The following is a 13,091-nucleotide window of genomic DNA, read 5'->3' as shown; positions in this document are numbered from 1 at the left end:
CAGAGCGTTCCTTGTTCCTTTTCCCTTTTAGTCGGGACCGTGTGGGAGGAATGCTGCCAAGCCTGCTCTATAAGGAATTTTGATCTCCTTGATGATAATAAAGAGAGAAACTTTTTTGGGAAAGGGAACACCCAGTGTGAAAGACCGCAGGGGAGCTTGCTGGAGAAGCTGGTTTTGCCCTTGTAAAGTGTATCCGTTCTCGGGATAGGTTTCCAGGTTCAGCTCCATGGATGGGTCTGAATTTAGGTATATATGTTTATTTTTGTTGATTTTAATTTCCCCTTAAGCCCTTTTAAGGCTGTTTTCCAGCTCACTTGCTTTGGAAAGACTTTTCATTTCGGGACTCTGTATATGCTGGCCTTAAAATATTTTTCTGGCAGCAGAGGATTGTTTCTAAAAGATTTAGAGCATTTGTAGGTGTAATATTTAGGTCTCTGTAGTTTGGGATTTTTAGCATTCAGTAAAAAATTGACTGTTGCTTTTGAGGCAATGTGTGGACGCTCCATTGTTTTAGGCAGTTATTTTGTTCATTGTCACTGAACACTGTTTTCCCATGGGAAAGCATCTCTGGTCTTATGATGTCAGTGGAAAGTCATTCCATTTACAAGAATTATCTTCATTTTCAGTCTTTCAGAAATGCACGCACCATGAATGGCCAGTTATGCCAGGCTTCCAGTCTTTTAGGTGTTGTCTTGCATTGCTGCAGGGTAACCTTATGTCACCTTAGATAGTGTTAGGATGAAAACAAAATTAAAATATAATCGTTACTTAAGTGGCTCTGTTTCCCATCTAGTAGAGTTTTGCATTTCATTTCTGTTAAAAGGAGAAGTCCTTTAAAAAGTTAGGAATAATTATCTTTAGGAATGCTTTACTGAGTACATGCATTTTCACTGGCAGCAAATAACTTACTCTGGGACCCAAAGATTTCAGTTTCATTAATAGATCTTGAATCAGACCCTGTGTATGATTTATTAAGCCATTTTTTTAAGGCTTCAGTCAGAAAAAGGAATTTGAGTAAAATTTGTCAGGCCCTTGAAGGATGGCTCCGAATTCTCTCCCCAGTGACCACCTTGGCTGGGATATCTTCCTTCTGGCTCTGTGCCTCAAGAGCAGGCTGCTTGAAGCAACCAGGCTTTTCTTAAACCAGTTATTTGATGCAGGTGGGGAGTGGATCCTTGTGGGTTGCTTGTCTTTTTTTTTCTTTTCTTTTTTTTTTTTAGTTCACTGGGCCGGGAATATGGTACTTAAACATGGAATTCTTTACAAGTGGGAGAAAAAAGAAGAGAAAAGCTTCTTGTTCACTTTGCATCTCTCAGCTAATTGCTGTGATCTTGTTCACAGCTGGTGTTGGTTTGGGAAAGAATTTTTGCCCGAGAAACAGGTTTCTGTGAATTAAGTATTAATTTATAAAGGGGCTCTTGTAATGTCAAATGTAATAGATGTATACATACATACACTTTTATAATTTCTAGTGTAATAATTGGCCCTAATTATTGAGGAATCAGAGTTTGAACTGTTAAAACAATCTCCACTGTCAGAAAATGGAGCATGTAAATGATCATGATTCTTTATAGTTATTTTTTAAATAAGTTAATATTAGATCTCGTCTGGTGAAAAGTCCAAAAGGAACTAAAGTATGTATTTTCTGGTCGTAACTACCGTTGTTAAAAGGAAGAGATCACAAGGCAAAAATCTTTTCCAGTAAGGGCACCCAGGGGTGCAGGCAGGGGAGCTCAGTCGGTTAAGTGTCTTAGGTCTCCATCGCAGGGTCATAGTTCAAGCCCCAAGCTGGGGCTTCCATGCTGGATGTGGAGCTTACTTAAAAAAAAAAAAAAAAAAAAAAAAAAAATTTCCAGTAATATGATAGGACCAAAATCCATTCATTTGAGATGTGAGAAAGATTGCCAAGATTTGGGTAGTGGGCTTTACAAACATACACGCAGGTGACCTCAAAAGGACCATTAAGTCAGGGAAAAGGAAGGATAACAGAATGCAGAATGGAAGAAATAAAAAGAAGTCAAGGTAGGAACAAAAGAAAAACATTTACTTGCTGTGTTTGTCAGCTGGTTGTCTCAGGTCGCCAGGGACTTTCCCCACTTGCAGTGCTCAAAGTCTCACATCCTGGAAACCCCTCAGGCCCAGGCAATCTGGGATGGTTGGTCATCCGGTGGTCAAGGCAAGGACAGGGCTTGATTTACTGCTTTGTCCCCAAAACTAGTTTGGTGCTTAGCACGTGTTGTATCAGTAGTTTTTACTGATTAAAGAAATGTTGATTTGCTGCCATCTTATTATTATCATTTCATTTGGAATTGCCTGTCTGCAGCTAGAAGTCGAAAGAGTGAGATCACGAAGGAACACTCTTTAAAGAAAGTAAAAGAGAAGGGTCTGGGTGGCTCAATGGGTTAAGTGGCCGCCTTTGGCACAGGTCATGACCCTGGGGCCCTGGTATGGAGCCTCACAAGCTGAGGCTTTTGCTCAGCGGGGAGTCGCTTCTCCCTCTCCCTCTGTGCTTGCTCTCGATCCAGTAAATCAATAAAATGTTTTAAAAAAAGTAAAAGGGAAGCAACCCCTTGCCCCCAATCTTTAGGAATGTCTTATGCTGTGAAATTGAAGGATTGGGAGTTACGAATGGGATAAAGGAGTAAAGACTTCAGGTAGTTCAATGCAACAGAGTCCAAGGGCAGAGACTCCCAAGGAAGTATTCATGTATGGCTGAGAATATGAAAAGCAACAGATCCTGAAGAAAAAGCCTGTTTGGCTTCTCCAGAGGCCATTATGTGACCTTTGAGGAAGTGAGCCAAGTTGATGGGTGGAATGTAAACCAGATGGCAGGGGGCTTCAGAGGCAGATGAGAAGGTAGTATCTGTGAGTGTTGAAATCCCCAGCTAATGTAATTTGTTGTAAGAAATGGGATAGGCAGGGGCACCTGGGTGGTGGTTAAGCGGTGAAGTGTCTGCCTTCAGCTCAGGTCATGATCCCAGGACCCTGGGATCCAGCCCCACGTCAGGCTCTCTGAGCCTGCTTCTCCCTCTCCCTCTGCCTGCCACTCCCCCTACTTGGGCTCTCTCTCTCTCTCTCTCTTTCTCTCTCAAATAAATAAATAAAATCTTACAAAAAAAAAAAAAAAAAAAACTAAAGAAAGAAATGGGATAGGCAGACAACGGCCCATTGGCCAGATGTGGCCCACCACCTGCTTTGTCAGTACAATTTTCTTCTAAAACAGCCACACCCATCGTGCATGCTGTCTCAAGCTGCTTTTTTACTCTAGCAGCAGAGTTGAATAGTCCCAGCAGAGACTATTCACTTACAAAACGTAAAATATTCACTGTCTAGCCCTTTACAGGAGAAATTTCCTGACCCCCCTGTGCTGGCAGAGAAGAGAAAGGAGGAAGGTTTTTTTTTTTTTTTTTTTTTCTAATATTGCTTGCTTTCAGTAGAGGTGATCAAAGGCTATTTGTGGATGTCTTAGGGAGCTGGAGAAGGAAGAACAGATTTGGTATCTGTTGCTATGTAGCAGGTTACCCCAAACCTAATGATTTGAAACAATAAACATTTAGTGTCTCAGTTTCTGTGGGTCAGGAATTTGGGAATATCTTTCTGGGTGGTTCTCTCCTGCAGGCCATGGCTGCAGTCCTGAAGGCCTGGGGCAGCAGTAGGGTATTTCCACACTCACACATCTGTCGACAGGAAGCCTTGGTCCCTCATCTCATTATGTGGCCCTCCCCCGTAGAGCTACCCAAATGTCTGCACAACATGTTGGCTGACCTCCCCCAGCACGAGGGATCCCAGAGAGCAAGGAAGAAGCTGTGGTGCCTTTTATGGCCTTTCCTAGGAAGTCCCATATCATTTTGCCCTATTTTATTTGTTGCACAGACAGACCTTTATGTATTACAGGATAGCACTGACAAGAACTGAAATAAAGGAGGCAGGGATCCTTGGGGGCCTTCGTGGAGGCTGGCTGCCACAGAGAGAGAGATTGGCACCTACCTGTTCTTTGAGGGAAAGGTATGGGATAAAAGGTCTTTTGACCGACAAGGGGGTAGAAACTGTAGTGAACAGATTAGGGAGTATCTGAGGTATAGAGAAATTTTGAGCTACCAAGGAGGGAATTCATTCCATAAAATAATTACCAACTATGGTAAGGGACCATCAGTCTCTGCTCACTTAGAAATAAGTTACCAAGATCCTGTTAAGACTAGACATCTTTGGGGCAAGGGATGCGTTTGAGCAGAATGAAGCATCCTGGAGAATCCAGTAGTGATTTCTTGACTAAATTGTAAATTCCTTGAAGGCAAGGCTCAAATTTTTACATATAAATAAATAAATGTTGTATATTAAAAATACTTTTATATCCTCCATAGCAGCTCATACAGAGCCTTGTCTACAGGCATCTGATTATCATTTGCCTTTCTTGCAGTGTCATTATCTTACTACTTATTTCAGTAATAAAATTGATAAAATTTGTATTCTGATTTTTAGGATCAAGGCATTGAATTTCCTCCTCTTCCCTCAGGAAAGCTGTGAACCTTAAGTTTGTGGAACATTCTGCTTAGGCTGCTTTTCGCATCTGTTGGAAAATGAGATGCCAGGTTCTGGCTTGGAAATTGTAGGAGGTGGCAAGGGGCCCAGACTGGGGAGTCGAGGGGTCCCAGCTATTCTTGTTGATTCTTGCTGACAGCCCGATACGCTGGCCTCAAGCTGCTCTTTGTTACATTTGGTTATGTAGGGGCAGAATTTTGTTCAGTATACCTTAACAAAGTAGAATTAGGGAGAAGATGTTAACCTGAAATATGATTTAGGAGATCTTGCCAGGAGCTTTTGCACTCGTGTCTGTGATGGGTCTCAGCTGGGTTCGGTGCAAGATATTTTTTTTCTAAATGACATAAATCTGCTTGTGGTTGGACAAAATATATACGAAGATGACTAGAATGGACAGATGTTTGATCTATTTTTACATTTCTGTGGGAAGAAATGTCAAGAAGCTATTTCTTAACTGAAATCTCTCAGTGCAATTTTAGTGTTTTGTTTTTTATTCCCTCCTGTGAACAATTTTTAGAAACGATATACTTTATTATAGAATCATCCAGTTCTCAACTATATGAATGGCCTCTGGTGGAAGTTTACTCTTTTTGACATGGACATCACACATTTCCTCAGCAGCTGGCTTTAACAATGGAGGAATTACTGTGCTTAATGTCTTTTGATTCCCTGGTTTCAAATAACGCTTTTACTCTCATGGATTTGTTTTTTATTTCTTGCTGATTTTTTTTTTCTTTTGACATCAGAACCCATTAAGTAAGGTAGTACAGATTCTTCAGAATTTCCATTTTCTCTTTTAAAACTATTTATATGAAAAATAAATTAAAAAAAAATACTTCTAGAAAGGTAGTATCTATTCACAGAAGGGTTGGAAGTACAGAAGGGCAACCTTTTCAGTTATTTTGGTGAAATGGTGTACTGCTTGCAATGATCACAGTTAAGACCTCTTAACTTACACAGCAGGTGCTCTGCTGGACTCTTGAGAAGGAGACCTTGCTGAATCTCTGCAGCGTGCTTCGTGTGCTCAGGGAGGTGACTTCAGCACCCTTAACCTATTCTTAAGAGCTGAGAGAGTAATGAGGTACCTGGGAGGCTCAGTCAGTGAAGTGTCTGCCTTTGGCTCAGGTCATGATCCCATGATTCTGGGGTCCCGAGGCTGGCTCCTGCTCTCCTTGCTCAGTAGGGTTCTGCTTTCTCCCTCTCCCTCTGTCCTTCTCCTGTGCCCCTAAGCACCCCCAACCCCACCTCATGCTCTTTTGCATCCTCTCTCTCAAATAAGTAAAATTAAAAAAAAAAGAGAGAGAGAGAGAGCTGAGAGAGTGATAACCAGAGAATATTCTGAGGGAAAACCAGTGGAATGGCCAACATACTTGTCACATTTGTGCATGGTAAATTCTACAGTAATTTTATGTTCAGCAAAACCTAATGTCACTTGCTCCCTAAGAGAGCACACTACCGCCACGCCTCCAGCTCAGGGAGCTCACCTTACTCTTGGACCTGGTCATCAGGCAGGGGTTGGCATTGTTCTTTGTGTGAGTCAGTTGGAGATTATTATGAGAATATGGTTTCCTCCAGAATGATTATATTTATTTCAGAAAAACACCTTATTTTATTTTCAGAACCTTTCAGTAGGCACCGCAAAATCTGCTATGGGGAATTGTATAAACTTTTCAATGAATAAATTCTTCTCAATATTGTTAATGCCTGTATTTCAACATAAAAAAAAAAAAAAGACACTGTATTATAGGTGGTTGGAGATGTATTTAGCAGACGGAATGCTCCACTCAAGGAACGTTGAAGGCAGGGCTAATTCCTACCTGTAAGAATTTCTGGAAGTGAGAATGAACTCTTTCTGGTATTGTTCCATTGTCAAGTTCCTCTTTACAGCCCTTTCCCACTCTCTTCCCCAGAGCCGTGGATTTGTATAACTAACCCCAGCTTATTTTCTTAGGTGCCCACTGATGGCAATGCTGGCCTGCTTGCAGAACCTCAGGTGGCCATGTTGTGTGGCAAACTACGGATGCACATGAACGTGCAGAATGGAAAATGGGAGTCAGACCCTCTGGGGACGAAAACCTGCATCGGCTCCAAGGAGGACATCCTGCAGTACTGCCAAGAAGTAAGTCCCTTCCAGCAGCCAGGACTCGCGTGTGGACACATGCCCGTAAAGCATGTGCCTGTCATTTTTTGAAAACTTCACTTCTGAAGTATTTATCTTTTATCTCTGGCTGTGAAAATCTTGGCTCCTTTTGTTTTGTTTTGTTTTTCATCCCAATTTTCTTATTGTGGTACAAATACACAAAGACAAAATTGATCATCATTACCATTGTACAGTTCAGTGATAGCAAATACATCTACAGTGTGCTATGATCCATCCTCGGAACTCTCATGCTCACTTTTTTTTTTTTTTTAAGATTTAAAAAAATGTTTTTATGAACTTTTAAATTTAAATTCAATTAATGAGCATATAGTATATTAGTAGTTTCAGAGGGAGAGTTCAGCAATCCATCAGTTGCATATAACACCCAGTGCTCATCACATCATGTGCCCTCCTTAATGCCCATCGTCGAGTCACCCCATCCTCCCACTCCCCTCCCCTCCAGAAACCCTCAGTTTGTTTCCTATGGTTAAGAGTCTCTCATGGTTTGTCTCCCTCTCTGATTTCATCTCACTCATATGTGGAATTTAAGAAGCAAAACAGAGGATCATAGGAGAAGGAAGAAGAATCTTGGTTCCAAATAATTCACTATATTATTAATATATTTACTTGCTTCACCATATATAATATACATATATTTTTAAAAAAAGTATGATGTCATGTTGGAATCATCAGTAAACCAACTGAGTAAAGTTTAAGATCTCTTGGCACATCATTTACCTTTAGAATATATATCCCACGTGGTTTCACAGTCAAGATAATGTATTTAAAATTTCTTAGAATTAATTTTCCCTATTTATGTTACCAATTTGATAGATTTTCCTTGTTTATGTTCAATTTTAGTCTCTTTTTTTTTTAAGAGTTTATTTAATTCATGAGAGACAGAGAGAGAGAGACAGAGACACAGGCAGAGGGAGAAGCAGGCTCCACGCAGGGAGCCAGCCTGATGTGGGATTTGATCCTGGAACTCTAGGATCACGCCCTGGGGCCAAAGGCAGGCACTAAACCGCTGAGCCACCCGGGCTGCCCCAATTTTAGTCTTTCATTCCTTATTAAATTTTTTTTTTGAAAATGTAAGACATTTACATTGTTAAAACTTATGAACTCTATAAAAAGTTGCACTCAGAAATCTCACTTGGCACCCATCTTCTATTGATCAACATTTTCATTGTTCTGATTTATCCTCCTAATAAATGAAAATAAATGGTTTTCCTTCTTTTTCTTATAAAAAAAGGTGCTCACAGGAGGCACCTTTCTGTACTTTGCTTTTTTCTTTTTTAACTTTTATATCCTGAAAATTATGGCCCTCACCATTCATAAAGATCTTCATCCTTTTGTAATTTTTATGGTTTCCATGCTATATTGTATAGGTATTCTTTCCTTATTACTTCAGTTTGAAATAACTGGAGTTCAAGACATCTTATGCCACATTTTCAGACAATTACCAGTCTAGGATATGTGACTGTTTGTGTTTTAAGAACATTTAAATAAATTAATCTTAGGCATCTTGGCATAACTTCCTTATCCTTCATATAAACAGCAAACAACCTGGCAACATTTTCTTTGTTGTAGTCTTTAATGTACTAGAAAATTTCCTTTTTAAAATGTTTTCTTTTTTTTGCATATATACACAGAATATTTTTGGTGACACTCTAAGGAAGGACAGTCTCTACATATTAACTCTTGTGTTTCGAGAAGCAAAGAAGCATCCATTATCACAATATATTACATATCAAGTAATTTTTATCTTGAAGGATCATGAACCATGATGTAAGAAGATAATTCTTCATATTTAAGTAAAAATCACTAATATTTAAGTCTATTATTATTTCTTATTAAAAGCATTTATTAAATAGGGATTGAAAGTGGGGCTCCTGAGTGGCTCAGTCAGTTAAGTATATGACCCTTGATTTTAGCTCAGGTCATGATTTCAGGGTCCTGGGATCCTGAGAGTGGAGGGATTCTGCTTGAGGATTCTCTCTCTCCCTCTGCCCCTTGCCCCCTAAAATAAATAAATCTTTAAAAAATAATAGAGATTGATAAGAAATTACCTTTTGTCCAGATGCAACATTTCTAAAATATGTATTTTGGAAATAATACATTCTGTGCAAGAGTTCCTTTGGTACAGTTTTGTAATGAGTTGTAAGTTTGATAAATTGGAACTCTGCATGCATGCTCTTAGGGTTTTTTATACCATTTCACTTTTCTGAATATACATACAGATTATGCATTCTGAATATTATTTTTTTTAAAGGCTAGAACTAAGTTCAGTTTATGATGTTGACCACATCATCGTTTTCTGTTTGAATGGCTAATCTGATGCATGTATCTTAGTTTGCATCTAAATTTTTCTTCCTGTAGTGCTGCTTATGAATAATCAGATGCTTTTACATTTGTATGACAACTATATAAAAATTACTTTTCAGGATCCTGAGAACAACCCTTATTCCCACACCACTTAGAGATCCCACTAATGTCTGGGTAGCTTCACTTCCTGGCTTTGTCTGTTGTTTGTTCCAGGGCTAAGCCACAGGGTGGTTCTTCTGAGTCCCAGACTTTCCCAGATTGTCAGTGGCCATGGGACAGGAGAGTAAGCTTCTTGTTTTTCTTTTGTCTTGCAATTCTGGTATTTCATGCCTCTTGCAGCCCACTACCCACTAGGATGATGTGCACAGGCAAGAGTCTTGAGTCTTGAGTCTTGAGATGGTTTAGACAAACATTATACAACAGAGGTAGAAAAGGGCCAGGACGTCAGACTTGTGAGCCCTTTTCATGAGTTTGTTTTTTCCATAACAGCAGGAAGTCATGGAAGTGTTATTTTATTTTATTTTATTTTATTTTATTTTATTTTAATTTTATTATTTTATTTTAAGAAGGGGAAGAAATTTAGCTTTGCATTTCAAAAAGTCAACCTTTTGCTTTATCATTCTGACTCCAAATCTAGCTTCTGGGTTCTCTGTAGGAGCCTCCATGCCATTTGGTGAGGAAGACACTAGGTACATGTGGCTGTTGAGCATTTGTAGTGCAGCTAGTCCAAATGAATGTGTGCTGGAACTGTAGATAAATACTATATTGTAAAGATTTATATGAAAAAAGAATATAAAATATCACATTAGTAATTTCATACTTCATATTGAAATATTTTGTATATGGTGATTTAAACTTATATATGTTATTAAATTGTAAATACTATGTTATTAGTATGAATTTTATCTTTACAATGACATAGGTGATATATCTCCATTGTATTTCTGTTGGACTGTGTTGCTTTTGCCCTCTGTCCCATACCACTAGTGACTCTGGGCTATAAGGGTCTCAGATCCCATTACCTGGCAAGTGAGAGAAGGAAGCAGATATAAGGAATCCCCCCAGACCTTCAACCAGAACTTTACTGGTGATTGGGAATCAGGGTGGAAGGCTTGTTTGGGTCCTTTTGAATATATCTTTCATTAAAAAAATTTTAGTATAAGGGTATTACATGAATACTTTTCAAGAGCCCAGGGGTTCTCTCCCTCCTTCAAACGTATATCCCTGGGTGCTAAAGAGGCAGTGATGATTGTAACACAGAACCTGTTCCTAAAGGGGAATCTAGGAAGAGAGAAAGGCTGTAGAATACTTTTAGCAGTATAAAAACTGACCAGTTTGATGATGCTAATACGAGCTAACTTTATTGAACGTGAACAGAGTCCTACGCTACCTTGCTAAGTGCTTACTTTCATTTTACCTTCGTGATGCTTCTGGGAAAGAATCTTGATAAATTGCAACGTTGAAGGGGAACGAGTGAAATAATGCTATTAGTGGAGGAGGAGTAGGACCAGAGCTAGGAGGCATCAGGTGCTGAAAGTCAAGCCGGATTAATTTCTAAGTGAAAGAAGTGATGAGTTTAAGTGTGACGTAGACTGAAAGGTGAAAGTATAATTGTTAGCAATGCAAAAACTTGACTCTTGCAAAATGAACACACATCAAAGATTTTCGTCAGTTCATTAATGAATGAGGTGACCTAGAAGATGTGAAAGCTGGTTCAGATTGACTAGAAGAGATTTAAATACCTTTCCCAACAAATTTTATATACAGGACTAAGAAATGCAATCCCTCTCATCTGCATTGTGTGGGACTGGAAATACTTGCACTGCTATCAGATTTCTACATTATCTACACTTACAGGGGTGTAAAGTAGCTCAGGCTGTAGCAAGTCAGTCAGAAGAATACACTCTATAGAATCAGGTCATCTTTTCCCTCCTGTTGCCCCCCCGGGCCCTGGAAAACAACACCTGCATGTCCCTACTGAGGACACCAGTAATCCCCATTTCTCAGTCATGGATATTGTTTTGTAACAAAACATTCTTCTAATTTGGCATATAAAAGGGCATTGTCGTTCTTTAGGATAGCAATTTCAGTGGAAGAGCATGGGACAAGTCAATTTGCAGTAGGTTTTAGGAATAATAACATGAATGGATGGTGAAGACATCTATGAACTCTTTGGGGAAAGATCTAGGGGCAGAGAGCTTGAGGACAATTCAAGGAAAAGGGAAAGGCTTTGTCTTTTGTTGTGTGTGTTACGTTGTATGTGTTTTCAGGGGGATGAATTTAAGCTAAAGGAAGCTTACGCTAAACTGTGGGGAAGGTAGGTGTCCATCATGAGAAAACCAGGCTTAGGTATCTGTGAGAGCTGAGTTGGAATGAGATCCAGGGGATAAAGCTGAGTCTTGGAAAGAAGAAAAGAGGGGAAAATTATAAGGGTGGGTTGATTAGGCAGTTTCTGTTGCTAGGTGACAAACTCACTAAACCCTTTACACATGGAGAATATTTTCTGCCACAGATGGGAAGGATCTTGGGATGTGGTGAGCTCACAGAATTTTTTAAAAAGGCCTGAAAAACTGGGTCGTTAGATACTGGCCCTGAGACTCAGGACTGCCTGGGATTTCTCTCCTGGGGCCTCTACTGTTCCCTGCTTTTACCCTTTCTGCTATGTATTTACCTCGTTTTTTCCTGCTAAGATGGGCTTCCTCCAGGAGGCCAGAGAAGATGGCAGCAGTAGCTCTGAGAGTGTATGTCTAAGCTTGGTATTCCAACTTGGTTCTGCCATTGTGCATTATCATTCCAGGGAGGGGGGCGGGGGTGGGGATTCTGCTTGGCCCTGCTTTTTTGGTCACACACCTGCCTTTGGCTCAGTTACCATACCCATAAGGACTCTGTACTGGGACTGGTCTACCTTGGCCTTGAAGTTGTGTGGTCTGTTGGACAGCCCAACCAGAGCCACATTGTATGGGGAGAGGGGCTTTTGCCAGAAAAGAGACGAAGACTGAGTGGCATGGGGCTGAAATAGAGTAATGACCATAGCCTGACACAGTGGGCTTAGAAGCACACAAGGCATTAGAAAACTCAGCCATTAGAAATGACAAATACCCACCATTTGCTTTGACATGGAGGGACCTGGAAGGTGTTATGCTGAGTGAAATAAGTCAATCGGAAAAGGACAAACATTATATGGCCTCATTCATTTGGGGAATATAAAAACTAGTGAAAGAGAATAAAGGGAAAGTAGAGAAAATGAGTGAAAATATCAGTGAGGGTGACAAAACATGAGAGACACCTAACTCTGGGAAATGAACAAGGGGTAGTGGAAGGAGGTGGGCGGGGGGTTGGGGTGACTGGGTGATAGGCACTGAAGGGGGCACTTGGTGGGATGAACACTGAGTGTTATGCTATATGTTGGCATATTGAGCTCCAATAAAAAATTTTTAAAAATAAAAAAAACAGAAAAAAAAAGAAAAGTCATAGGTTGGAGAGAGGGTAGCTGAAGGAATTCATAGTGTGTCATAACTAACCAGCTTTTGAGACACTGGTAAGGTGGAGCGATGGTCACTTAGAACTTTTAAACAGTGTTTGGCATTTTCTGTTGAATCCTGAACTATCTGGAATATTCCTTATTGATATTTTAAGGTCCTCCTGCCACTTCCACTTTGTAAGTATTTTTATATTTATCTTTTATAATTAGAGATAGTTTTTCTTTTGTAGGATTGAATTTTTTTGCGTGTTGTTGAAGAATGTTTCTTTGCCTTTATTCCTTTTTTGACTCCATGATCTCATTTTAGACAGAATTGAATGATTTTTCTGCTAAGAAAGCCAAGGAAAATAATATTCACAGTTTTTCTATCTCCTCTTTTCACAGGTTTTGCAAGTTATAGTAATTTTATATTTTCAAAATGGTAATATTACAATCTGTTCCATTATAATTGCCGTAATAATCATAGTGGCAGGTTCTGTCTTTAACTGAGTTCATTGTTTACAACAAATCCTTCCACCAAAGCATCTCTATTCCTATATTATTTATTTTGATTCTTTTGCTTGGTTGGCTCTCATCTTACTTCTTTCTCAATTCTTTTTTTTTTTT

General features: G+C 39.6%; 1 protein-coding gene across 7 annotated transcripts in view; it reads left to right on the top strand.

Moving 5' to 3' along the window:
* Positions 1-13,091, top strand: part of APP (amyloid beta precursor protein) — a 262,507-nt gene that overhangs the window by 53,505 nt on the left and 195,911 nt on the right. For all 7 annotated transcript variants that reach the window (XM_077878896.1, XM_077878895.1, XM_077878894.1 and 4 more), the window contains exon 2: positions 6,491-6,658. In XM_077878896.1, the coding sequence (XP_077735022.1) occupies positions 6,491-6,658 (168 nt within the window). The remainder of the gene's footprint in view (positions 1-6,490; positions 6,659-13,091) is intronic.

The sequence above is a fragment of the Canis aureus genome, chromosome 30 (genome assembly GCF_053574225.1).
Source record: "Canis aureus isolate CA01 chromosome 30, VMU_Caureus_v.1.0, whole genome shotgun sequence".
Classification (NCBI taxonomy): domain Eukaryota; kingdom Metazoa; phylum Chordata; class Mammalia; order Carnivora; family Canidae; genus Canis; species Canis aureus.
Note: the sequence above shows the minus strand (reverse complement) of the source record. Positions and strands in the feature narration are given on the sequence as shown.